The following is a 26,097-nucleotide window of genomic DNA, read 5'->3' on the forward strand; positions in this document are numbered from 1 at the left end:
AACATGATCCGGCCGGGCGCGGTGGCTCATGCCTGAACTCCCAGCACTTTGGGAGGCCGAGGTGGGCAGATCACCTGAGGTCAGGAGTTTGAGACCAGCTTGGCCAACATAGTGAAACTCCATCTCTACTAAAAATACAAAATTATCCAGGTGTGGTGGTGCACGATTGTAATCCCAGCTGCTTGGGAGGCTGAGGCATGAGAATTGCTTGAACCCAGGAGGCAGAGGTTGTAGTGAGTGGAGATTGTGCCACTGCACTCCGGCCTGTTTGACAGAGTGAGACTCTGTCTCAAAACAACAACAATAAAAAAACATGATCGAAGTTAGGCTAATTTAGGTCTTCCTCTAGGACTCCATCTCCTTTCAACTCTCCACTGACTTTCATTTTGAAAAGTTTTAGATTGGAAAAAAAAAAAAAAAAAGCAAAGGAAAATGGGGGAAATGGGGGATAGAAAATGAGGTCACTGGGAATGGAAGGGGGATAAAGTAAAACAAGGAGTGAAGATAACTCCCCCAACTTTCAAGTCTGTCTTCCAAGGCCTTGAATGATAACTAGGCCTTCCTTACCCCTTAACCAATAGGAGAAATAGGCACACTGAAAAAAATCCAGGAAGCTGGAGAGGGGGAAGAATTCACCAAGAATGAGATGGAAATAACTAAAATTGAACACTTCCCACACATGGTATCAAGGTAAATTTCTAGGATGTCAGGCCAGAAGTCATCGTTTCCGGGGGGCTCAGACCTTCGTTGTTCTCACCTGGTCACTTTTTTCCCACTTTCAGAAAATGTGTAAGAAGCACATGTTTCCCCCATTCAACTAGTGGGAGAAATTCTCAATTGGACTGTAGAGTAAGGTAATTCTAGGAATAGGCAAGCCTCCACAAAGCCTCAGCAATAGTTCCATGGAGAAAAGCAAACACAGGCATTTAACACCATTGGCCCCAGAGGCTTGAGGCTAACCCCTAGGACTGTCGGGTGGCTTTCAGATCCCACTCACTCCACATTCATCCCAAGTCTCACTTCCAGCTTCTTTCTCATGAAGCCAAGACTTCAGAAGACTGGCTTGTTGTCCAACCAGAGAGAGAAGGCTAAAGGATGCTTCATCCACGCAGGAAAGGAATTCGATCCAGGCCTCCAGCTTCCTAGATCTTTTCCCTGGGGTCCCTCGGACCCTAGTGTCCAAGCTCTTAGATTCTCAAGGCACTCCCTTGGGCTTTGGGGCAGGATTCCCATTCTCTGCCTCTCCATCTCTCTGGAATTTTCCACTGCAGCTGCCTCTGCTCCCAGACACCCCTCCCTGGGCAAAATTCCCGGCTCCCTCCGCCTCCCCTTCCCTAATCACACCTCATTCCCACCCCCAGCCCTGAGGCCCAGCCCACAGTCCGGCCCACAGCCCACGCTAACCCTGGTGGTCCCAGTTAGAGAAGTGGGAGGCCAGGCCCCTTATGGAAGGGTGAGAGGGAGTGTCCCAGCCTCTCTTTAGGGCGGGGAGAAGGGACACTGGAGGGGCTGGTCCCCTGTGGGGCTGGAGTTGGGGGAGTGGCCCATCTCACATCCCCATATAAGGCAGGGCAAGCAGTTAGGCTTCTGGATTGGCTGATTCAAATGAGCATTCCACCTGGCAACAGGGTTTCTATTGGCTATCAGGAAAAATAGGAGGAAGGTGGATGGAGGTTGTTGGTGGCGGTGATTGGAGGGGGGAGGGGAGTGGAGGTGACCGGAGTGGGGGGCGGTTACCAGGGCAACAGGGTAAGAGCCCAGCAGGGTGTCCGAGACAGCAGGCGGGGCTGGGAGGTGGAGTGGAGGGAAGAGGAAAGGAAGGCGGGAGGGAGAGGAAAGAGCCTGATGGGGAGGGAGCGAGACTGGGAGACTGGGTTGGTTGGGGGGGGAGTAGCAAAGGATCGAGGAGAGGGAGATAAATGAAGCAAGAGGAGTACAGAGATGGAGATGGTGAGAGACGGCTGAAGACATCAGCCAGTGAGTCAGAGAAACAGATTGAGAGAGGGACATGGAAAGATCTCAGAAAAGATAGAGTCCGGCAAGGAAAAATCCTGGGTGGGGCCCCAAGATTTTTGAGGAGACTGAGAATGAAATATTGATAGAAAAGTCAGAAAGAGAAACTGGGAGGCGTGTACATCAAGGGACCAAAAGATGGTGTATTTAAGCACTCCAACACAAAATAATGATAATGATCATCAAAATGGTTTTTTATTAATAAAATGAAAATAAGATGTAGAATAATGATAATGACAGACAAATATAGGAGTGCACGCACACCAAAGGTCTTTTTCCAAACCCCAGCCTTCCACCCCGTCCACCTTCCTGACCTTTAATACACAACCCAGCCCCTGTTCCCTTCTGAAATCCCAAGCTTTTCAAAATGACTCAAAGATACCGAGATTGAGGGCGAGGAGCTGAGGATGTCTGGAATAGGGTGGGGCTGGAACTCCAGACCTGGACCTGTATTATATTTGCAAAGGAGGCAAATATAACCCAGAAAGGCTAGGGAAGATGGCAGCAGAGGAATGAGAAAAGCTAACGGACGGCAAATGTAAAAAATGAGGACAGAAAGAGGAGTTGAGGAAAGCCAGCCAAGAATAGAGGGCCAGGTGCCTGACTCAGATAAGACAAGAGCAAGGTTGTCTGGGAAAGGTAGGGAAAGAGACCAGAGGTGGAAGGGCAGAAGAGGGTCAGTAAGGAGTGGAGAAGAGGTGAGAGAAGAATGGGAGCGATTCAAGTTATAATTGGTTGTGAGGGAGGGGTCTGGGTACAGATGACTGAGGACAGATGAAGAGAAATAGAAGGACCAGGCGAATAAAAGTGAGGTGACAGGCGAATAAGAGAGGTAGAAGATGGAGGAGAGCTGGAAGCAAAGGAGACCAGGGGCCTGACTCCCTCCAGCTCACAGCACGGGGCCAGGAAGGCAGGCACCCGGCAAGGGTCACAAGTGTCAATCTGGCGGGAGGGAAGGCTGGGCCGCCCTTTCTGCCCTCCCATCCCTCCTCAAGGCCATCCAGAGAATGTGGATGGAGGATGAGGGGGAAATCCGGCGTGGTGTGGAAGGAGCGCCCGAACCCTATTCCTCTTCTTTAAGCTTTTGGTTTCTCAAATACCTGCCCTATCTTCCCATCTGCTCCCCTCACCCCACCCTTTGACAAAATCCCAGGGCTTTTTTTGGGGTCAGTAGGATTCTGGCCACCTCTCCAGTCCGCCCCCAAAAGCCAGACTCCACATTCGCAGGCAGTAGGTTGGGATTTGGAAAGGTGCCTCCCCGCAGGAACCCCACCCCTTCCCACCTCCTCGCCCCACTCTTTCTCCGCGGCCGTCAGTCTCTCCATTTCCCCCTCCTGGTCTCGTCCTCCCTCCCGACTCTCTAGCTCTCCCTCCCCTCGCTTTCATCCTCCTATCCCCACCTCTCCAACCTCCTCTTTCATCCCCCTCCCCTCTCCTCTCCTCCCCGCTCCCGCCTGCCCCACCCCTGGGAAGCCCCTCCCGTCGGGCAGCGCCGCCTTATAAGCGGGTTCCCTTCCCGGGGGCGGCAGCGGCTGGTCGGCGGCAGCTCTGCTGGTGCGGGGGTGGCAAGCCCGGGACCGAGCGACCGCGGCCGAGCGCGCCGGCCACCGCCTGCACCGCCCTTCCGCCCGCCCTCCGGACGGCCGCAGCCCTGCGGGTCTCCGCTCCAGACCCACCCCCGCCCCACCCCGCGCGCCTCTGCCGCCTCTTCCAGAGACCCAGCTTGCCGAGCGGCCGCCGCTGCCGCTGTCGCCGCCGCCGCCGCCACCGCGCCAGGTTCCGGCCGCGGCCACCCTCCGCCGTCCAGGGCCCCTCCGTCTCGGCTCCGGGACCCCGGCTCCCCGCCAGCCCCGGCCCCGGCCCCGGCACCATGTCGGAGAAAAGCGTGGAGGCAGCGGCCGAGTTGAGCGCCAAGGTACGGGCGGGGGCAGCGGCGGCCCGGACTTCGCGTGGCCCTGGGGCCCGGCGCGGTCCTCCGCCCCGGGCCGCCCCCGACGGCCCCGCGCGGCCCTCGCGCCCGGGTCCTGGCGGACCCCACTGCGCCCTCCCACCGCTCCCCGGCCCGGAGCTGCCTTCCCGGCTCCGCGCGGCTAGCGCCAGCGCCCTCTAGCTGCCCTGCGCGCACCACGGCGCCCGGCCTCGCCGCTCCGGTCGCGCCGGCCCCCGCAGCCGTCCCCACCCCTCTTCGGCCCCACCTCGCTGACCGGATCCCGTCCGGCTTTCCGTCCCAACGCCCCGAGTCTCACTTTGCCGCGCCCCCTCCCTGCGCCCCGCTACCGCGTCTCTCCTTGCAACCCGACCTCACCTTTCCTCGCTAAGCGGTTTGAGATCCTCAAGTGTAAACAGGACTCTCCCTGGAGGCTACTCCTCCCGGCCCCTCCCCGCGGCCCGACCGTCGCTCGCTTCTCTCCCCGGACGGCGGCTGCCTCTGTTTTCTCGTTCCCTCCCCTCAGCTGGCTTTCAGCTTTATTTTTTCTTCATCGTCCCTTTCCCACATACACACTGGAAGAATCTCGAATTCCTAAAAATTAGAAGCGGGGCAGGAATAGCCTTCGAAAAGCCGAGGCTGGGCATTGCATGGCATTGCGTCGAGCTGTCCTCGCCCTCATCAGCTCCCTTCCCCTGCCCCATCCGTTCGCCCTTGCTTCTCTTCCAGCCTTCTCTAATTTCCCCAGGGAACCTTCGGAGTGTCGCTTTGGGAAATTAACGCGGCCGGGGTTTGGGGGCTGGGAGCCCTATCTTGTGTGTGTATGTGTGTGGCGGGGCGGGTTGGGGCGCGGTGGTTGCTGAGGGGCCGTCACACTGGTCTCCCGGAGGCCAGCGAAGTGAAACGGGGGGAGCCAATGGGATTAACGGCGGTAGGAGAGGGGCTGTGTGCGATATGCCAAGGTGCGCCCGTGTGGCCCTCCGGCGGGCTGTGCGGTGGCATGTGACTTCACTGAGTAGGTGTCTTTGTATGTCTGAAATCCAGCGAGTGTGTGGGACTGCCCGTGTCAGTTACATGTGTGCATGTGGAGACGTAGATTTTCTGGAGCCATGTTGTCGCTTTGTGAGTGTTAAGTGGCTCCGCTTTGCTCCCGTGCTGTCTCAAGAGTGTGTACCAGAATGGCCCAGCGCTGGGCCATGTGTCTCTCATCGCGTGGGTGCCCCTCTCTGTGCATCGCTGTCGGCCGGTGTAGGTGTGTGTGCCTGTCTTGAGTAAATGAGGCCAGAGGGCCGCTTAGCAGAAGACCTAGGGCCCAGGTCACATATTCTCCTGGAAAAGGGATCATGGAAGGACAGTGACCAGAAGGACAGAACAGGGGAGGAGAGGGCCCGGCCTCTTGAACTTTGGTCTCTGGTATTCTCACTCCCTCCCTCCATCAGCCCAGATGGGAAAGTCAGGCCAGGGCCCTACAGACTTCTGGTGCTGGGGCTCCCAGAGAGAAGCTGACCAGCTCCTTGCTCTCCTGGCCCAGGATGTAGGGAAGAGCCCACTAGGTAGTGGAAATGCCATACTGACCTTGTGGCACAGAAATGAAGACCTCACAGTGGGGTGGAAGGGCAGCCTCGCTGGAGTGAGGGTGAAGAGTTCTCAGCTACCCTTAAAGGGAGAAGGGAATTGAGTGCCCCTCAGGGCAGGCGTTCTGCACCGGGCTCCTCTCCTATCCCCTATCCTGTTCCAGAAAAGACCCCCCTCCCAGGGTGATCTCACACAGGAGACTTCCATTCACATGGAATCAGATACACAGCATGGCACACCAACACCAGATCAGATCACACAAGGACACCTACCGTGTTACACTGTGCCTGCCAAGGAGTGGGTGGGGAGAGGACTGGAATCTGAACTGGGAGGCTAGTGTAGTGTCCAGAAGGGACTCACATGGGCATCTCCCGCTGCCATATCAGCACAGGATGTCATCCTATGCCTGCTAGGATCTTGGGGTGAAGGAGAGGGGCTGGCCGGTGGGAGGGTCTGCTAGACAGGTGCCTCCCTCTTCTCCATTCCTATCCCACCCCAGTCACAGACCTTGTTTGTTGCTCTCTCCTTGTCTCCCATGCCTGCTATTCTTCCCCTCCTTGTCTTCTCTCCTACTTCACCTACATTTCCACTGGAAATGCTACTTCCACTCTTCCACTACACCCATGCATACATCATGGGAGGCAGGAAGAAGGAAACTACTTGAACTGTTTTGGGGTGGGGAGGGCAGAAAGTGGGAGGGGTGCTGGGAATGTGCTAAGGTGCTCTCCCTATCTCTGGTAGTGTTTGGCCAAGTAGGGGCCTGAGGATTAGGGAGACACAGACGGAGAGAAACAAAGACTTAGAAGCTGAAGGGGAAGCTGGGAGGGATGCCCAGGAGAGAGAGTCCTCAGGAAAAGGCCCCAGAGGTAGACAAAAGGCAGAGCTGGGCGGGCAGTGGGGGGCAGGCCAGGGAGGCGGAGGGACACAGGAGGGGGTGGGGCACTGAGGCTGCAAGCAGATGGAGAGGATTTGCTTTGCTGAGCTGAACTCTTCAGCCAGTGAGGTTTGGGAGAACTTGATGGGGGTGGGGATCGTTACCCTGGTTGCCAGCTCCTGCTTCTTCATCCCTTTCCCACCCCACCTTGGGTCTTGGGGAAGGAGGTGTTTGGTCTCAACCCCTTCATGGCCCTAATGTAAGGACCCTGGGGCCCCTATTCTGTCTCTAAGTTGTGGCCACCTTTTCAGTTCATACTCCTCTAAGTTCACTACAGAGGGAGGACGGGGGCTGCAGGGACTTAGGGGCTGCAAGCCATTTGTGGTGAGAAAGGTGACCTCTTTCTCCCTTGCAGGACCTGAAGGAGAAGAAGGAGAAGGTGGAGGAGAAGGCAAGCCGGAAAGAGCGAAAGAAAGAAGTGGTGGAGGTGTGGAGGGGTCGGGGAGAGGACCACATCTACCCTACCATCTTCCAATCATCTCATCCTTCCTCCACTTTCCTTCTGAGGGTGCTGGGTCCTGCCCTTGCACTGAGCCCTCTCATCCTTGCTGCCCCACCCTGAGGCCCCTCCCAAGTCCTTTTCTCACCCAGTCTCCCCTCCCATTGGTGGTAATGGTGGGCAGGGCATGCAGCCAGCCTGAGGCTACTCCCTCTCCTGGTCCCCACAGGAGGAGGAGAACGGGGCTGAGGAGGAAGAAGAAGAAACTGCTGAGGATGGAGAGGAGGAAGATGAAGGGGAAGAAGAAGGTGGGGAGGGGCAGGGGAGGCTGGGCTGGCAAAGTCTGGGCTCCAATGAGCAGAGTCAGGGTGGGTTTGAAGACCTGAAGCAGGGCTAAGGGCGACCACAGGGGGTCTGTGCCGGAGCTTCCTGCCCTTCCCCAATGACCCATTTCTGGCTCCTCAGATGAGGAAGAAGAAGAAGAGGATGACGAAGGGCCCGCGCTGAAGAGAGCTGCCGAAGAGGAGGTTTGGGCTGGGTTGCTGGGCCTGAGGGGCTGTCAGGGATGCAGCCGGGCTGGGCGCCCTTTGGATTTGGACCCAGATACCTGTGCAGCAGGGGTGGGGGCTGGAACAGGACCGGGACAGGGGGAGGTCTCCCCTCCCATTTTACAACTCCCCCATTCTCTCCCTCTCCACAGGATGAAGCTGATCCCAAGCGGCAGAAGACAGAAAATGGGGCATCGGCGTGAGCCCCTGCCAACAGGCTGGGGTTGGGAGGCCTCTCTGGGCCTGGAGGTGGGGGTGGGGGCAGACAAGTCCAGCCACTGTTCACCTGGCTCCCTGCTCTGGGCCCTGCACCAGAGCTGCCACCCTCTTCTTTCTCCCCAGCCTTCTCATTTCCGCCTTTCCAGACACTGCGCCCTCCACCCTCACTCTGCCATTGTTCCACCTCCTGACCTGCTCCATCTGAGCTCCCCAGCTGGCCCCCAATTGCTCCTCTCTCTCTCTGCTCTCTTTCTCCCTCCCCTACCAGCCCCATCCTTCCTCTGGTAGCCTCTCCCACCTAACCTCTGCATCCCCCAGCCTCATGTCCTGCCCCATCCCTATCCTGCCTGACCCCTGGGTCTCCCTCAGATCCCCTCTTCTCAGACAGCGCCAGGCCGGGGTGGGGCCGGGGTTGGGGCCGAGCCCCACAGCTGCCCCCCTCCCCTCCCTTTTTGTATAATTTAATAAAGAAATGGTCGCGCTTCTGTTTTTAACCTGTCTCCTGCTTTCCCGGGGGGGTCCAGTCAGTGCGACAAAAGGGTAGAGAAGGGATGAGGGTGGCTGACCTCACATTCTGCCAGGATCCTTCCCTTTGATACAAAAGCAGCAGCACACTCCTGCCACCCACGACTCAAGAAGACAAGAGCAGCCCTCCAGGGGTGGCCCGGAGCCCAGCTCTTCTGAGAGCTGACTTACGTCCTGTTTTGGATTCTCAGGGATGCTCCTCCCCAGCAATACACACTTCCCTGCTAACCCACACAAGACCTAGACACTGCTGAGCCCAGTGGAAAGCTACCAGCTCTATTGTGCTGAACCAGGCACAGAGAAACAGCCCAGAAACAGGAAGTCCTGCCCCTGAGCTGGGAGAGGGCTGGTAGTCCTGGGTCTCAGCCTCCTAGGATCTGGAGTGAGCTGCTGGGCATCAGAGATGCCCTTTGCCTGGCACAGAAGAGAGCTCCTTCCAGTCAAGCAGGGAAATCCTGGGCCTCTTGTCATTCCCAAGTCAGCTGTATGTTTCGTCACCTGCCCTCCCACTCTCCCTGTGCTGGGCTGGGGAGCGGGAGTTGTACGACTCTTGTCAGTCTTGGGCCCTCCCTAGTCCCACTGCCTCTGTTTCCCCTGAGTGTGATCTCTGTTAGGAGATTGCTAAGATTTCTGCATTTCTCCATCTCTGCATGACCCTTGCCCTCTCCTCTCAGTTCGGAACCTCTGGATTGGAGAATGCTTCTGAGTGCATGGGGGCCGCAGCTGGAGTGGGGAGGGGTGTTGACTCATCAACAGCATCATTTGTCCCAGGAGACTCCTATAACTCATTCAAGGTCAGGATTAAACACTCTCCCGCACACAGGTACACTCACAGCTTTTATCTTCACACTCCCTAACCTTGGCAAATTGTACAATTTATTGGAAGCTCAGTTTCCTCATCTGTACAATGGGGAAAATTACTAGATTTCATGAATTACTATAAGTGTCCTATACAGTGCTTAGCACGTAATGAAGCCTCAATACAATGTAGTTACTCTCCATGCCCCGCAAAGCTGGCACGCCTCGCCTTAGACCTACCATGTTTTAGGGTGCAGTAAAGCTTCCTGTCCACCATGTTCCCAGGAAACATTGTACTGATGGGTGGAAAGGCCGGTCTAAAGGGGTCACGAAGTTCTGGGAGGTTAAGAGAATGAGGGAGGAGATTAAGCAACAAGGACAGAGCTTGCCAAGAAGGAAGTGTGAATACTGGGACTGAGGAGGCAGCTTGGAGATGGGCAAGGGGGCAGTTTCAGGCAGAAATGGTGCGTGGCCGCAGAAGGTCCCTGGCAGAGGGAGCAGTCTGGAAGGTGGGGCAGGGGCGGGGAGGGGGAGGTGGGGAGACCCAGGACTGAGGAAGTAAACAAGGGGAGTGCCACCACAGAGGTGGAGGGTGCTGTTGCTGGGAATCAGCCCCCTCAGACTTTCCACTGCGAAGCGAAACCGTAAGCCCTGGGGTGCGGGGGGCGGGCAGGGAGGAGGGGAAGTGGGGAAGGTGGAGGGAAGGCCGGGCACAGGGGTGAAGGCCCGGAGACCAGCAGAACGGCATCCCAGTCACCACAGCCACTTTGCTCTGTCTGCTCTCCGCCACGGCCCTGCTCTGTTCCCTGGGACACCCCCCCCCCACCTCCTCAGGCTGCCTGATCTGCCCAGCTTTCCTCTGGATTCTGGCCTCTGGTCATCCCTCCCCACCCTCTCTCCAAGGCTCTCTCCTGGTCTCCCTTCCTCTAGATCCTCTTCCTCCACCTCCCTATCTGCAGAACTTCTCCTTTGCCCCCCCACCCCCCACCACTGCCCACTTTCCTTTTCTGACCTCCTTTTGGAGGGCTCAGTGCTGCCCAGACCATAGGAGAGATGTGGGAGGCTCAGTTCCTGGGCTTGCTGTTTCTGCAACCGCTCTGGGTGGCTCCAGGTAAAGTGGGGATGGCGGGAGGGTTGACCTCCGGCCCCACAGGAGGGGACCAGCAGGGATCTCTGTGGCCACAAAGGTCCTGAGGTCCTTAGCTCTGTGGTGGATTCTTCTAATCCCTTTTTTGGACAGTCCTTCCACCCCCAAAGCCTCTCTGGGCAGAGAAGGGACAGAAACCCAAGCTCTTCCTGCACCCTGTTTCTCCCTCGGGAAGCACGGAGGCTCATTCTCTACCCCTGCCTCTCGGCTCACGCCCCCTCCCCTTGGCCTCTCTTTTGCTCACCTAGTGAAGCCTCCCCAGCCAGGGGCTGAGATCTCGGTGGTGTGGGCCCAGGAGGGGGCTCCTGCCCAGCTCCCCTGCAGCCCCACAATCCCCCTCCAGGATCTCAGCCTTCTGCGAAGAGCAGGGGTCACTTGGCAGCATCAACCAGACAGGTATGCACCCCAAACCTGGGCAACAGGACCCCCGAATCCAGCACTCACAACCCAACACCCATGCTGGTCCTCTGTCCCCTACCCTGAGGTGCCACTCCCTCTGAAGCCAGTGACCCAGTCTCCCTGCCCTTGCCCGCACCGTTCCTGCCCTTGCTCTGCAATACCCTCACACCTGCATCCCTTTTCTCCGGAAGGGGATGCTGCCATTCCAACAGAGGGGTCGGGGGTGAGAGGACGGTTGGTGGTCAAGAGAACTCTCGGGGCGGGCTTCCTCATCCTCAACAGGTGGCTGCCTGCCCCTGAACTTCTCAACTCCATTCTCTTTCCTGCCCAGTGGCCCGCCCGCTCCCGCCCCCGGCCACCCCCCGGCCCCCGGCCATCGCCCGGCGGCGCCCTACTCTTGGGGGCCCAGGCCCCGCCGCTACACAGTGCTGAGCGTGGGTCCTGGAGGCCTGCGCAGCGGGAGGCTGCCCCTGCAGCCCCGCGTCCAGCTGGATGAGCGCGGCCGGCAGCGCGGGGACTTCTCGCTGTGGCTGCGCCCAGCCCGGCGCGCGGACGCCGGCGAGTACCGCGCCACGGTGCACCTCAGGGACCGCGCCCTCTCCTGCCGCCTTCGTCTGCGCGTGGGCCAGGCCTCGAGTATGTGGGGCGGGACGACCGGAGAGGGGCTGGGAGGTGGGTCCCCATTCCCTGCCGCCGGGGAGGCAGGAAGGGCTGGGGCAGAGGCTGCGCTCTAGGCCGTGTCTGAGAGCTCCCAGAAGAGTAGAGGAAGGGGGTGGGCGGCCTGCTGGAGTGGAAGGGGCCCCCCGAAGCACGTGTATGGGGGGCCCTGTGGAGAGATTGTGTCAGCCCCGAGCTCCCCTTCTCCCACCCACGCGGGAGTGCCCAGAGGCGGGCGGAGCGGGGAGAGCACGGGGCTAGAGTGATTCATTTCAGGTATCTGTGGCTCAGGGGGTGGGCTTCGCAGGGATCCAGGCCAGGAGAACGGCAAGGGTGGCTGATGCCAAGTAAATTCCAGGCAAGGGACAGGGGAAAGTATCCCTGGGGACTCTTGGGGATCCACTTTACGCACCTCCAGGTGCTGGGAGCTGAGATGGGGAGAGGGTGATGCAGGAGAGAAGACAAGTCTAAAGCCAGGTTCCTGTTTCCAGGAGCTTCCAGTTTGGCAGTCCTGCTGTGTTGGGAAATTGTTTCCAGTGGGCTGATCAAGTCTTCTTTCTCCTTGCACAGTGACTGCCAGCCCCCCAGGGTCTCTCAGGACCTCTGACTGGGTCATTTTGAACTGCTCCTTCAGCCGCCCTGACCGCCCAGCCTCTGTGCATTGGTTCCGGAGCCGTGGCCAGGGCCAAGTCCCTGTCCAGGAGTCCCCCCATCACCACTTAGCGGAAAGCTTCCTCTTCCTGCCCCATGTCGGCCCCATGGACTCTGGGCTCTGGGGCTGCATCCTCACCTACAGAGATGGCTTCAATGTCTCCATCATGTATAACCTCACTGTTCTGGGTAACTCCCCCACTCTGCTTCACACTTTACCACAACCCCTTCCTGCCCCCCTTGTCACCTCCCCTGACTATGGGTCCCCAAACCAGGTTCTCGGCAGCCAGTGGCCTACATCATTGATGTGGGCCTCACTGTTCGACCCCCTTATATTGCTGGCAGCCTTGCAGCTGCCATCGCCCCTTCTTGCTTCTCCCATAGCCTTCCAGCATCATTGCCAGCCTTCCCTCTCCTTCTGGCTAAGCCCACTTGCTGGGTTTCTGCGCATCCTCAGCTCATCACCTTATTCTGCTCCTTAGCACTCTCACGAGCCAGGGCATCTCCTGCACTCTTCTGCCTCCCTTCCCTGCAGCCCCGGCACTCCCTCCCCACTGCAGCACCCAGCTTTAAATTTGGATTTTCTTTTCTCTTCAGGTCTGGAGCCCACAACTCCCTTGACAGTGTACGCTGGAGCAGGTTCCAGGGTGGAGCTGCCCTGCCGCCTGCCTCCTGCTGTGGGGACCCAGTCTTTCCTTACTGCCAAGTGGGCTCCTCCTGGGGGAGGCCCTGACCTCCTGGTGGTTGGAGACAATGGCAACTTTACCCTTCGACTAGAGGATGTAAGCCAGGCCCAGGCTGGGACCTACATCTGCCATATCCGTCTACAGGGACAGCAGCTCAATGCCACTGTCACATTGGCAATCATCACAGGTCAGCCTCACATGGGAAAGGAGTAGCTCCCCTCCCAGGGGAGAAAGAACAGGGAGGAAGGGCTGGCGGGGCAAAGACTGAGCAAACCCACCCAGTGGGTGATGCCAGGCCACTGGGCACAAGTTCCTGAGCCTGCCCATCTCGGCCCCCACTTTTCTCACCCCCATAATAAAGAATCGAAACTGAAAATCTCCTCTTGAGTCACAAGATAAAAGTTCCACTGTTCTCTATGGGACTCCCCTGCTCTCAATTGGCGGAAGGGTCTGGGAAGTTAGAAGGAAAGGTGACAAAAATTCCAAATGGTTCAAAAGAGGTAGAATATATTTCTAGAACCCTTTTCTACTTTGCGGACAGGGCTTGGGTTAAAGTTGCAGGAAGTGGCCTAGATTTGGGAGGAGTTAATAAATCCGTCCCTTGGTCAGCAAATATTTACTGAGTAAGGGTTTTCCAAGACAGTATAAAACAAACACAGAAAAAATAATACTCAGAGAGTATGTGTTGACTGGTTGATAACTATCAGCCATGACAGATTACTATGTCTGCAGCACTCACCTGCGGTCACTAAGTAGTAGCACCCCATGGCAGGTGCTTAATAATGTATAGAGATTGAATGAATACATGAACGTGCTAATGGATAATACATCTCCTGAAGGCCAATCCTGAGTTTTCACTTGCTTTCTGGATACCTCTAACTAGATATTCTACCACCTCTCAGCCGCCTCACCCTGAATCCCATCTTTTTCTACCACCAATCCCCTTGCTGACCCAGCCTGTCAGTAATCCACTGGTATCCACCCACCTCGAAACCTGGCCTCCTCCTCCCTACGTCCCATCAGTCATCAAAGCCCACCAGTTCTTTCTGTCCAATGCCTTCTTGAAGGTCAACTGTTTTATGTAGACAGCTCAATGAGAAAGATACTGTTACCCCTGAAGACTTTCTCAAAACACCTGGGAAGTGCCAGGCTCTGGGTCTAAACTCAGGTGTCTGCATCACCAAATCACTCTTCAGGACCCTTTGTCTCCTCCCACCCTCCCATCTCTCACTTTACAACTTGGAGAATGCTCAGTCTCTAGATGAATGGGCCAGTTCCCTGTTCTCTATACATTCAGAAAGGGGGATGATGTTCATTCAGGGGACACCACAAGGCAGGAGACACTGATGTGAGCCATGTCATGGAAGTTGCAAAATTGTGAAGTAGACGGGGGGTCAGCTCATCTGACTGATTTTGAGGGTTCTGAGCATTTTGAGTAGAAAGTAATAAAAGAATCTGTAATAGTATTTCTTCTGTGGTCTGCCAGGGCCAGTTTGAGTGTGAAGGCAGTAGGGAGCCTGGAAATGTTTTGAGCAGGGGAAGGAGCTGACTAGAGCGTTGTCTGAACAAGATAAATGTGGCCGGCAGGGTGTGGTGGCTCACGCCTATAATCCCAGCACTTTGAGAGGCTGAGGCAGGAAGAACACTCGAGTCCAGAAGTTCCAGACTAGCCTGGGCAACATGGTGAAAACCCATCTGTATAAAATTTAACAAAAAATTAAATAGAAAGAAAAAGATGAATGTGGCCATGACCCCTGATGTCCTTCCCCAACCTCACCTGGCCAGAACCCAAGTGAGTGCATGGTGATTGAGGCTTGGAGTTCAACCTGTGGTATCACATAAGGGGGCCAGAAACCCAAAAGATCTCTTCCTTCTACTCTTTTCAGTGACTCCCAAATCCTTTGGGTCACCTGGCTCCCTGGGGAAGCTGCTTTGTGAGGTGACTCCAGCATCTGGACAAGAACGCTTTGTGTGGAGCCCCCTGAACACCCCATCCCAGAGGAGTATCTCAGGACCGTGGCTGGAGGCCCAGGAAGCCCAGCTCCTTTCCCAGCCTTGGCAATGCCAGCTGCACCAGGGGGAGAGGCTTCTTGGAGCAGCAGTATACTTCACAGAACTGTCTAGCCCAGGTCCGAGGCCCCAAAATGCCAGGACCCCAATGCCACAGCAATAATCTTTATCCCCTTCCAGAACAGCCCCTGCCACCCCCATCCCAGCGCTTTTCTTTCCAGACAGGGACCTGATCTCTGGCTCTTGCCTAGGGTTGACCTGTTTCCACCAATAATCAGCTGAAAGACCTGGGACAAGTCCCTTAAACTCTCTGGATCTCCTTGCATCTGTAAAGTCTGAGGGAGTGACAAAATGTCCTTTCTAGCCCTGACCCTACACCTCATCCTTTACTTTCTCCATAGGTGCACAACGCTCTGGGAGAGCCCCAGGGGCCCTCCGAGCAGGCCACCTCCCGCTGTTTCTCATCCTTGGTGTCCTTTTTCTGCTCCTTTTGGTGACTGGAGCCTTTGGCTTTCACCTTTGGAGAAGACAGGTGAGCCAGGGACGTGCCAACCCCGCCCCCCCAACAGCCCCTCCTCTTCCATCCTCAGAGTGCTGAGGACACCCCTTCCTCAGGAAGGTGACCAAAGGGGACCCTGAACTTGCCCTCGGAGCCCCCCCTTCTTCATAAGCCTCTCACTCCAGGGACGGCTTGTGCCTGGGTAGGCTGGAACCGGGGTTGAGAGAAAGCCAGGACCAGATGGGGAGGGCAGGGTGGCTGAGAAAAAATAGATGGACTCAGTGTCCTTCCTAATCCGTTTCCCTTCATCCTTCTCCTCCTTCCACCCTCCATCTCTCTCTCCATCTCTTCTTACAGTGGCGACCAAGAAGATTTTCTGCCTTAGAGCAAGGGATTCACCCTCCGCAGGCTCAGAGCAAGATAGAGGAGCTCGAGCAAGAACCGGAGCTGGAACCAGAGCCGGAGCTGGAGCGCGAGCTGGGGCCAGAGCCCGAGCCGGGGCCTGAGACCGAGCCGGAGCAGCTCTGACCTGGAGCTGAGGCAGCCAGCAGATCTCAGCAGCCCAGTCCAAATAAACTCCCTGTCAGCAGCAAGCCTGAGTCTGGCTCTTTCTTGTCCAAGTGAAGGTTCCCGTCTCTCCCCAGCCTCTGGGGGCTCCCTTCTCCCACCCTAGCCTCCTAACCTACTTTCCCCGGCCAGCCTCCCTCACCTTCCCCTTTTCTGTTTCTGGCTGCTTCGCGTTTCTTTCTTGGTCTCTCTCTCTCTTGCGCTCACTCTCTTTTTCTCTCTCCTGGGTAATCATTTCCCTGAAGCTCCCCCCAAAAAGACCTTGCCCCTTGCCTCCGCAGCTCTCTCCTCCGTCCTTCCACCCACCTTCCACCCACAGTGCGCTGGCTGCCCTGGTTTCCTTGATATTTTTGTCCTTTGGGTCCACCCCACCCCACACTCAGCTGCACTTCAGCACTTGTCCTTGGCCCTCCGGCTGCAGCAGATGCGCACATATGCTCGCGCGCACGTGCACACACGCATGCACACACACACACACACACACACACACACACGCACACACGCGCGCGCGCAGAGGACTGCCTTGTCAAGTCTTCCAGGAGATCTGGTCTGGAAACCTCTCTGGGCAGCCGGCTGGGGCTCCTACCTCTGCCCCACCCCCCACGTTCCTCAGCCCTTGGCGGCTTTTCAGGTCCCAGGCATGAGAACACACTGCCACCCAGTGGTCAGTGTTTGTCACACCCCAACGGAGGTCACTGGGCCGGCTGCGGCAGGCCTGAGGAGTTGAACAGTGCAGTGGACAAGGCGGAGCACAGATTGCTGCGAATGCAGGCACTGCCTTTGTATTGTGTACGCTCTATGTGCAGCATATGAGTGTGCGCCCAGTGACTGTCACATGTCCTATGCACCCTTCAGGAGAGGGACTGAACAATGCATGTCTCAGGAGATACAGCCCTGGCTGACCCTGGCAAGGGTGTAATCTATGTCTGACAAAGGGGAAGGCTGTGAACAAAGGCCTGTGCGTGGAGCAAAACAGCCAGCTGCCGCTGCGGGAATCAGGAGCCCCGGCTTCTCATTCCAGCTTTGTTGATGTGACTGTAGTGAATCTCCCTGAGCCTCAGTTTCCTCACCTATTAAATGGGATAATGATAATAACCCACCAGAATGGGTTGTTGTGAATATTGGATAATAAAGGGCTTTGGAAACTGTGAAGTGCTCTGCATGTGTGGAGTACTTGTCTGATTATCCATTAGTGAAGGAGAAAGCAGGCCTGCTCTGGTCATGCTACGAATGATGTTGAAGACCCCAAGTCGGCCTGCGCCCTACTCTGTCTGTCTCTCTTGGAGCATTCACCTGGGCCATGCCGATGGTCCTCTCAGCAGAGCACACACGGCCTCAGCACATGGCACTCTCCAGTCTGGAATGGGACAGAGGCTTCTGCCTGCGAGTGGGTGTGGGCCCTGGACTTTGGCCACAGATAGCTCTGTCAGGGGACTTTAACCCCATACAGGAGAACAAAATATTGAAAGTGAGTGGGTGAGTGGGAGTGAGCCTGCTGGAGCAGGAGGGGCATGGTGGCATGTGTGAGTGGCGCCAACTGGGTCTGTGTGACGTGTGCAAAAAGACACAAAAAGACAGACCTGAGGACATGTCCCTGCAGAGACACCATAGTCACTCATTGGAGACAGAGGATAAAGAGGGTGACACCTTTGTTCTGTGCAGAGCCTTAGGGAGAGGGGGGACCCTCTGAAGCCTGAACAATGAACCATTTACAGCAATCTGAGGTTCTGAGCCTCAGGATGGTGATGACTCTTGCCTTGTCACTGGCAGAGAAACACTGGCACAGGAAGGAGGAAGCTCTGGCCCTGCCAGAGATGATCACACTGCAAAAGGACTTGAAGTCCCTTTAGAAGCTTCCAGGCCAGGTGTCATGGCTCATGCCTATAATCCCAGCACTTTGGGAGGCCAAGGCAGAAGGATCGCTTGAGTCCAGGAGTTCAAGATCAGCCTGGGCAGCATAGTGAGACCTCATCTTTAAAAAAAAAAAAAAAAAAAGGGTTAGTTGGGCACACTGGTACGCCCCTGTGGTCCCAGCTATTTGGGAGGCTGAGGTGGGAGGATCACCTAAGCCTGGGAGGTTGAGGCTGCAGTGAGCCATAACCGTGCCACTACACTCCAGCCTGCGTGACAGAGTGAGACCCTGTTTCAAAAACAAAAAATAAGAAGCCTCCAAAGCGTCGTTCCCACCCTTTGTTGCTGCTCAGAGACTCCTCAGCTCTGCCCCAGGACCCTGCTCCCCACAGCCTTAGTGGGAGCCCTGATATTTTAATAGGGCAGGGGTTTCCTGGAAAGTTCCGTGGGTGGCATTTTTCCTTTCTACTAGCTAACATCCTATGCCCTTTGGGTTTATGAGAGTAGTCATCGAAGATTCACTGAGGCCTATGCGGGGACTTCCCCATGCTCTTTCATAAAGGGGACAGGGAGGGGACAGAAGCAGAATGAAGGGCGTCCTTTTTCCTTTACCCCCTAGAGAAGAGCAAAGGGCGGAAGGAAGAGGGGGCATATGGGCTGCATTCCGTGAGTGCTTCTCTGTGGGGTCTCTCCTAAGGGTGACATTCTTGGTCCCACTCCTCTTTCCACAGCCCCCCACTATCAGTCTGGCAGGATAACCTCCAGCCCTTTTCCTGTCCTCCAAAGGCCCCTAGGGAGCTTGGTTAATTCATCTGGCTTCTCCAAGTTGATCTGTCAACTGGTGCTCCAGGCTGTGGTCCTGGGGGGAAGGGGCATCAGGAGGCCAGGAGCTCAGGAAGCTTCAGTGGGTGGGTGGGAATCAGCTCAGCTCCTTGTTAAGAAGGAAGGGGGTGTGTGTGAGTTACCTATTGGCGTATAACCAAAAAATTACCCTAAAACGTAGTAATTTAAAATAATAAGCTGGGTGGGTGCCTCACACTGGTAATCCCAACACTTTGGGAGACTGAGGCAGGAGGATTGCTTGAGGCCGGTAGTATGAGACCAGCCTGGGTAACTTAGTGAGATCACACCTCTACTTTTTTTTTTTTTTTTTTCTGAGACAGAGTCTCACTCTGTTGCCCAGGCTGGAGTGCAGTGGCTTGATCTCGGCTCACTGCAAACTCCATCTCCCAGGCTCAAGTGATTCTCCTGCCTCAGCCTCCCAAGTAGCTGGGACTCTAGGCGCATGGCACCACACCCTGCTAATTTTTGAATTTTTGTATTTTAATTAATAATCAATTAATTATTTTTGAGACAGAGTTTTGCTTTTGTTGCCCAGGCTGGAGTGCAGTGGCACAATCTTGGCTCACTGCAAGCTCCGCCTCCCGGGTTCAAGCAATTCTCCTGCCTCAGTCTCTGTAGTAGCTGGGACTACAGGTGCCCACCACCACGCCTCGCTAACTTTTTGTGTTTTTAGTAGAGACGGGGTTTCACTGTGTTAGCCAGCATGGTCTCGATCTCCTGACCTCGTGATCCGCCTGCTTCAGCCTCCCAAAGTGCTGAGATTACAGGCGTGAGCCACCGTGTCCAGTCTACAATTTTTTTTTCTTTTTGAATTTAAAAATGAGCTGGGCATGGTGGCATGCACCTGTGGTCCTAGTTATTCAGGAGGCTGAGGGAGAGGAATCACTGGAGCCCAGGATTTCCAGGCTGTAGTGAGCCATGATTGTGTTATTGCACTCCAGAGTGGGTGATAGGGTGAGATCCTGTCTCTAAAAATAATAATAACGATCACAATACACACTATCTCACACAATGAGGAACTCAGGAGCAGTCTTGCTGAGTAGTTCTGGCACAGGGTCGCTCATGAGGTTGCTGCTGAGGTGTGGGCCAGGCCAGGAGCCATCTGAAGGCTGGGATGGGGCTGGAGGATCTGCCTCCAAGACAGCTCCCCTGGGAGGTTGTGGGCCAGAGGCCTTAGCGCCTCCCTGCGTTGGGCGTCTTTATGGGGCCTCTCACAACATGACACAGCAACTGGCTTCCCCCAGAGGGACAGCGTGGACAAGACAAAAGCTACCATGTCTTTATTTCAAGATTGAATTTGATCTTGAAAACAACATACCATGATTTCTGCCCTATTCTATTGGTCACAGAGACCAACCTGGTGCAAGCAGCAGGGGGCAATGCAAGGGTGTGAACGGAGGGAGACAGGAGTCACTGGGGGCCATCTTGCAGCCTGGCTGTCAGAGTGGGGAGCAGTGCCTGAAACAGAGATAGGCCAAGAGAGGAGAAGGGACCCCTCTGAGCATCTCCATCCCCAGCCGTCTTCTCTTGTCCACTCTCGAGAAGTTCTGGAAGCCAAGTGAGGTCTAGGGCCCTGGCAAGTCGAGTGTGTGAGGTAGGAGGCCGTACTGTGCACACTCAGCCCTGGAGTCGGGTTTGCCAGCCGTTCCCCTACCCGTGACCTGGTCTTCTCAGCTCCATAGCACAGAGGAGGAGCCTCTGCAGGCCCAGAAATGTCCTTGCCCACCTCCCCTACCTGGTAGAGATGTTAGGGTTCAGGCCTGAGCCCCTGCTGCTATCCCTCCTTCAAAGGAGGAGATCAAGGAGCTTAGGATCCCCTGCACAGGCCCACCCCAGGGTGGGGTTCTTCCTTTGAAGGGAATGGGTTTGGGGTAGGGTCGGTTCTATCTGTTCTACTCTGTGGCTGACAGTTTCTCCAAGGGGCTGCAGGTGTCAGCTGTCTGAGCCCAGCCTGAGCTCTGAAATGTGCCTACTCAAACTTCCGTGGGGTGAGGGAGGCCCAGAATCACCCTCTGAGAGTGGCAACAAGTGGTCCTGCAGCCAGGGGAAATGTGGATGGGGTAGACACGGTGTTGATACTCCTAGACTTTGCTTCCCAGAGAATAATCTCAAAGACCCCTCCCATGCTCTCCATCCTCAAACCCTGCCCCCAGCCCCCTTTGCAGAGGGCGTCAGTGCCGCCAAACATACTTCTGGTAAGGAGGCCACCGCAGAGTTGCACCTGGGACTTTCAACTTTCCTACAACCCTGGCTGCCCTAGGTCTCTCAGATCATCTAGCCTCCAGCACTCTGTCTGTAGCCTCTGACACCAGCTTCTCTCTCCTCCCCATCACTTCTTCCCCTGGCTTGGTCTCCTCCTGTTCTACAGCCTAGAGACACAGGATATACGCAGCAAAAATAGCCTCTGGAACTCCCCCTGTCCCATGCTTTCAGACATGTGGTGGTGGCAGATAGCTTGACTTCCATTTCTTCTGTAAAGTGAGGATAGTAACAGTAACACCTACCAAAAAGGTCTGGCATGTGCAAACGAACGTGAGAGTGCTTGAAACATGGAAAACCATTCTATAGATGTGAGGATCATGGTGCTGCTGAGCCTCAGAAGCTCCAGATGAGGCGGTGGGCCTCACACCCCACTCCATTGTTATGGGAGAAGACTTCTCTTAGCTGCCATCCTGGCCTTTCTTCTTCTTTTTTTATTTTTAATTTTTTTTTAGAGGTGGGGTCTCGTTATGTTGCCCAGGCTGGTGTGCAGTGGCTATTTACAGGCACAAACCCACTACTGATTAGCATGGGAATTGTGACCTGCTGTGTTTCCAACCTGGGCTGGCTCACCCCTCCTCAGGCAATCTAGTTCCCTACTCCCAGGAGGTCACCATGCTGAAGCTGAACTTAGTGCAGACACCTGATCCGTGCAGTGCCCTACAGCCCAGAACTCCTGGGCTCAAGGCATCCCCTCACTTCAGCCTCCTGAGTAGCTGGGACTACAGACACTTGGCACCGCGCCCCACCTGGACCTTCTTTTTTTGTTTTGTTTTGTTTTCATTTTTGTTTTTGTATTTTTAGTAGAGACGGGTTTCACTGTGTTAGTCAGGATGGTCTTGATCTCCTGACCTCATGATCTGCCCTCAGCTTTGGCCTCCCAAAGTTGGGATTACAGGCGTGAGCCACTTCACGCCGGGTCCTGAACCTTTCTTTTTTTTTTTTGAGATGGAGTCTCGTCACGCCCCAGGCTGGGAGGCAGTGGCCGGATCTCAGCTCACTGCAAGTCTGCCTCCCCGGTTCACGCCATTCTCCTCGGCCTTCCCAGCCTCCCGAGTAGCTGACTACATGCCGCCAATCACTGGGTTAGTTTTTTTTTTTTTGTATTTCTTAATAGAGACGGGGGTTTCACTGTTAGCTGTGATGGTCTCGACTTCCTGACTCGTATCCGCCCCGCCTCCCAAAGTGCTGGGATTACAGGCTTGAGCTCACGCCTCGCCCCCTGAACCTTCTTCTTAATGCAGAGGAGAGGCAGTGCAATGAGAGGAACCACCCAGAGATTGGGGTCCAGGTGGGTGAATTCAAATCCCGGTCCACCAGCTATGGTTACTAGCTCTGTGACCTTTGACAACTGAAACTCCTTGGCTAGGCGCAGTGTGACTCATGCCTGTAATCCCAGCACTTTGGGAGGCAGAGGTGGGCGAATCACTTGAGGTCAGGAGTTCGAGACCCGTCTGACCAACATGGTGAAACCCTGTCTGTACTAAAATACAAAAATCAGCCAGGCGTGGTGGTGCACACCTGTAATCCCAGATATGTGGGAGGCTTAGGCAGGAGAATCGCCAACCCCCGGAGGCAATTGGCGGCTTGCAATGGTCGAGATCACACCACTGCACTCCAGCCTGGCATAGAGCAATACTGTTTTCAAGAAGGAAATGCTGAAGGAAGAAGGAAGGAAGGAAGGAAGGAAGGAAGGAAGGAAGGAAGGAAGGAAGGAAGGAAGGAAGGAAGGAAGGAAGGAAGGAAGGGAAGGAAGGAAGGAAGAAGGAAGGAAGGAAGGAAGGGAAGGAAGGAAGGGAAGGAAGGAAGGAAGAGAAAGAAAGAAAGAGAGAAACAGAAAGAAAGAAAGAAATTATCCAATAGCCAGGGGCTGCAGGGAGCCAGCCAGAATGAGAGCCGCATCTAATGGGTACAGAGCGGTGGGGAAGAGGAGAATGGATGGTTGTAATAAACCATGTGAGTGTAATTTGTGCCCCACAGAGCAGTGGCGATGAAAAATGCAATGGCCGGGCACGGGGGTGGTTTTGGCATCTGTAATCCCCAGTGACTTTGGGAGGGCCAAGGCAGGTAAACTCACTTGAGGTCAGAGTTTGAGACCAGCCTGCCCAACATGGAAGGTGAAACCCCGTCTCTACTAAAAACACAAAAATTAGCCGGTGTGGTATGGCACCTGTAGTCCCAAGAGCTACTTGAGGCAGGAGAATCGCTTGAACCCAGGAGGCAGAGGTTGCAGTGAGCCGAGATCGTACCATTGCAGTACAGCCTGGGTGATGGAATGAGACTCCGTCTCAGGAAAAAAAAAAAAAAAAAAAGCTTAAAATGGAAAATTTTATGTTGCATGTATTTTACCACAATAAATTTAATATCAATAAAATATAATATATCAGGAAAATGTTAAACAAGTATTAAGGGTCTTCCAGGGTCAAGGCATCTGTGAGGGTGCTAGGAGTGTAGTGCTAACTAAGACAGACACGGTCACCACTCTGGCCTATGAGCTAGACACTAAGCAGCGAATGACTTCATTGCAACTGGAAAATCAGGGAGAAGCACAGGGGAGTGGGAGATCTTATCACAAGGAAAACTGATTTCAACTGAGGAACCTGAGTAGCCTCTGTGACTCTGGGGAGGAAGTTCTGTGCAGGAGGATGATAGAGCAACAAAATATAAACAGCCCCAATCCTGGCCCTGGAGGACGGCGTGCTGCTCCCTCCCCTCTGCACCACCCACCTCCACACTTCCTAGATGTGAAAAATAACTTCAATCTTGTTGAAGCCTCTATTATTTTGGGTTTTCTTTTGCTTGTAGCAGAACCCAATGCTTACCGATAGACAATTCTCCCAGTTGAAAGAAGGTTCTTTTGTGATAAGATCTCCCAGCACCTTGTGCTTTTTCCTTTGTAGCACTTGTCGAATTGTCATGAAGTTGTTCATTGTTTAGTGTCTATGTCATAAGCTGGAGTGGTGACCATATCTGTCTTATTCAGCATCACATCCCCAGCACCTAGCAGAGTGCCTTGGGCTGGTACACGCTTAACTACACACAGGAATGAATGGAGCAGGGCTCAAAACGTCAATGCCTATGAGAGCCTGCCAGGTAATGTAAATGAGAAAAGCAGACTGGCTGTGAACAATAGGGAGACTGGCTGTGAACAATAGGGAGGGTGTTTGCTTTTCAGTCTGAAGGAAGAAGGCCTGAGAAGGATACATTTTCCCCACTTTGAGGAGCAACTCTGAGGTTGCACCTGATACTTTCACTATCATCCATTAACCAAAATTGAGTCACTTGGACACATCCAGCTGTGAGGGGGTCTGGGAAGTATATTTTAAATCTGGGTAGCTAAGAGCTCAGCTAAAAATTGAGGGTTCTATTACCAAGAAGAAGGAGAAAACAGAATTTGGGGACAGCTAACGCAATAGCTGAGATCTCAAGAATGAATAAAAATTACCTAGATCAGTGGTTCTCAGAGTTAAGTGTGGCCTGCAGACCTTTGGGAGTCCCTGAGACCCTTTCAGGGGATCTTCAAGGTCAAGCTATTTTCATAAAAAAATGCACGATGTTATTTTCCTTTGTCACTATGTTGACATTGCAATAATGTTGCAAAAGCAATCTGGATAAAACTGCTGCCTTAGCATAAATGAAGGCAGTGGCGCCAAACCATATGATAGTCATTGCATTCTTCACTGCCAGGTACTTACAGTAAAAAAAGAAAAAAAAATTAATGCCAGTTTTACTTAAGAATGCCCTTAATGAGGCTGCGCACAGTGGCTCACGCCTGTAATCCCAGCATTTTGGGAGGCCGAGGTGGGCAGATCACCTGAGGTCAGGAATTCAAGACCAGTCTGGCCAACATAGTGAAACCCTGTCTCTACAAAAATACAAAAATTAGCCAGGCATGTTGGCAGGTGCCTGTAATCCCAGTTACTCGGGAGGCTGAGGCGGGAGAATGACGTGAATCCAGGAGGCGGAGGTTGCAGTGAGCCGAGATCGTGCCACTGCACTTTAGCCTGGGTGACAAAGCAAGACTCCATCTCAAAAAAAAAAAAAAAGAGATCGAGACCATCCTGGGCAACATGGTGAAACCCTGTCTCTACTAAAAATACAAAAATTAGCTGGGTGTGGTGGCGCGTGCCTGTAGCCCCAGCTACTTAGGAGGCCAAGACAGGAGAATTGCTTGAACCTGGGAGACAGAGGTTGCAGTGAGCCAAGATCATGCCACTGCACTCCGGCCTGAGCAACAGAGTGAGACTCCCTCTCAAAAAAAAAAAAAAAAAAAAAAAAAAGCCCTTAATGAAGCAGTAAATACTAATTTTATTAAATCTCAACCCTTGAGTACGGTGTGTCATGAAATGAGAAGCAGCACACAGTACTATATGCTACGGATGAAGTACAATGCTGTCAAATAGGGGTACTTGCGTTAATTGCTGGAGTCACAAGCTAAACTAGCCACTTGTTTTCTTTTCTTTTCTTCTTTTCGAGACAGGTTCTCTCTGTCACTCAAGCTGGAGTGCAGTGGCGCAATCACGGTTCACTGCAGCTTCAACTTCCCGGGCTCAAGAGATCCTCCCACCTTGGCCTCCCAAAATGCTGGGATTATAGGCATGAGCCACCATGCCCAGCCCCACTTTTTTCAGACTGGAAAACGCACACTCACATGTGCATCTTTAAATGATCATTGGGGCTGTGGTATAAGAATGGCAACCAGTGAGGAGGCAGGAGCTGTCGTCCAGGCAAGAGACGATATTGGCATCTTGGGTTGGAATGGTGGCAGTAGTGGTAATGCAGAGCAACTTGGGTAGATTTTGGAGCCATTTAGAAGGTAACATCCATGGGAATTGGAAAATAAATACATGGGAGAAGTTGGGTGAAGGAGGTGTCAAAGATCACACCCAATTTATTTTGCTTGGGCAAGTTGGTGGATGGTGAGCCCCTCACTGAGTGAGAAGCCTGGAGAAGCAGGTTTGGAGGGTGGTAGTACGCAGGTGGTATGCTTAGTTGGGGATGTGTTGAGTTTGCTATGTCTGGTGAGCTTCCCATTGGAGATGTCCAATGGGCAGACGGATACTCACATTGGGAGCTCATGGGAGATATGGGCTAGAGGAAAGCACCTGAGGCCCGGCCAGAGATGCCTAGAGGAACAGAGCCTGGTTAACAGTCACTCCTGGTGTCTCAGATATTCTTTGCTCAGCCCACACCCTCTCTTCCACACTGGGCCATCTATAAAGCCTCCACAGATACCCCTGGAGGCACCCACTGGACACAGGCCCTCAGGGCCCCGGAGCAAGGAGCTATTTGTGGGCTTGCCACTGCTGTCACCATATGCTGCCAACTGCCTCCCACTTATTCTTTCCCCACAGTCTGGTCAGACATGGCAGTATCACTGATGGAATCTTTCTTGCCATCTTTTTCTTGCCGCTTAACAGTGGCAGTGACACTTTGGCTCCTGCCTGATTCTGGTTAACTTTTTCCCTTGACTTTGGCATTTTCACTTTGACATGTTCCCTGAGAGCCAGGGGGGTGGGGACCCCAGCCCCAGATGGTGACGCTGGGGGC

At 54.5% G+C, this 26,097-nt stretch overlaps 2 protein-coding genes across 6 annotated transcripts; both read left to right on the forward strand.

The window, feature by feature from the left end:
* The first annotated feature begins 3,278 nt into the window (after positions 1–3,278).
* On the forward strand, positions 3,279–8,149 carry PTMS (parathymosin). 3 transcript variants are annotated; one of them, XM_017945615.1, is made up of 5 exons: positions 3,317–3,928; positions 6,805–6,876; positions 7,118–7,196; positions 7,354–7,415; positions 7,589–8,149. In XM_017945615.1, exons 1-5 carry the CDS (start codon positions 3,884–3,886, stop codon positions 7,637–7,639), a joined length of 309 nt encoding a protein of 102 aa, XP_017801104.1. In that variant the 5' UTR covers positions 3,317–3,883; the 3' UTR covers positions 7,640–8,149. The 3 variants fall into 3 exon arrangements, with proteins under 3 accessions (XP_021777656.1, XP_017801104.1, XP_021777655.1); XM_021921964.1 differs by lacking the exon at positions 7,589–8,149 and having other exon boundaries at positions 3,279–3,928; positions 7,041–7,196; positions 7,354–7,395; XM_021921963.2 differs by lacking the exons at positions 3,317–3,928; positions 7,589–8,149 and adding an exon at positions 4,134–5,192 and having other exon boundaries at positions 6,805–7,196; positions 7,354–7,395.
* A 1,518-nt stretch (positions 8,150–9,667) lies between these two features.
* LAG3 (lymphocyte activating 3) lies at positions 9,668–15,620 on the forward strand. 3 transcript variants are annotated; one of them, XM_017945613.3, is made up of 8 exons: positions 9,673–10,089; positions 10,374–10,521; positions 10,856–11,196; positions 11,752–12,021; positions 12,430–12,705; positions 14,405–14,647; positions 14,930–15,060; positions 15,385–15,620. In XM_017945613.3, the coding sequence occupies exons 1-8, from the start codon at positions 10,032–10,034 to the stop codon at positions 15,553–15,555; spliced, it is 1,638 nt and encodes a 545-aa protein (XP_017801102.2). In that variant the 5' UTR covers positions 9,673–10,031; the 3' UTR covers positions 15,556–15,620. The 3 variants fall into 3 exon arrangements, with proteins under 3 accessions (XP_017801103.1, XP_017801102.2, XP_003905923.2); XM_003905874.5 differs by having other exon boundaries at positions 9,674–10,089; positions 10,856–11,160; XM_017945614.3 differs by lacking the exon at positions 14,405–14,647 and having other exon boundaries at positions 9,668–10,089.
* Positions 15,621–26,097: the final 10,477 nt, after the last annotated feature.

The sequence above is a fragment of the Papio anubis genome, chromosome 9 (genome assembly GCF_008728515.1).
Source record: "Papio anubis isolate 15944 chromosome 9, Panubis1.0, whole genome shotgun sequence".
Classification (NCBI taxonomy): domain Eukaryota; kingdom Metazoa; phylum Chordata; class Mammalia; order Primates; family Cercopithecidae; genus Papio; species Papio anubis.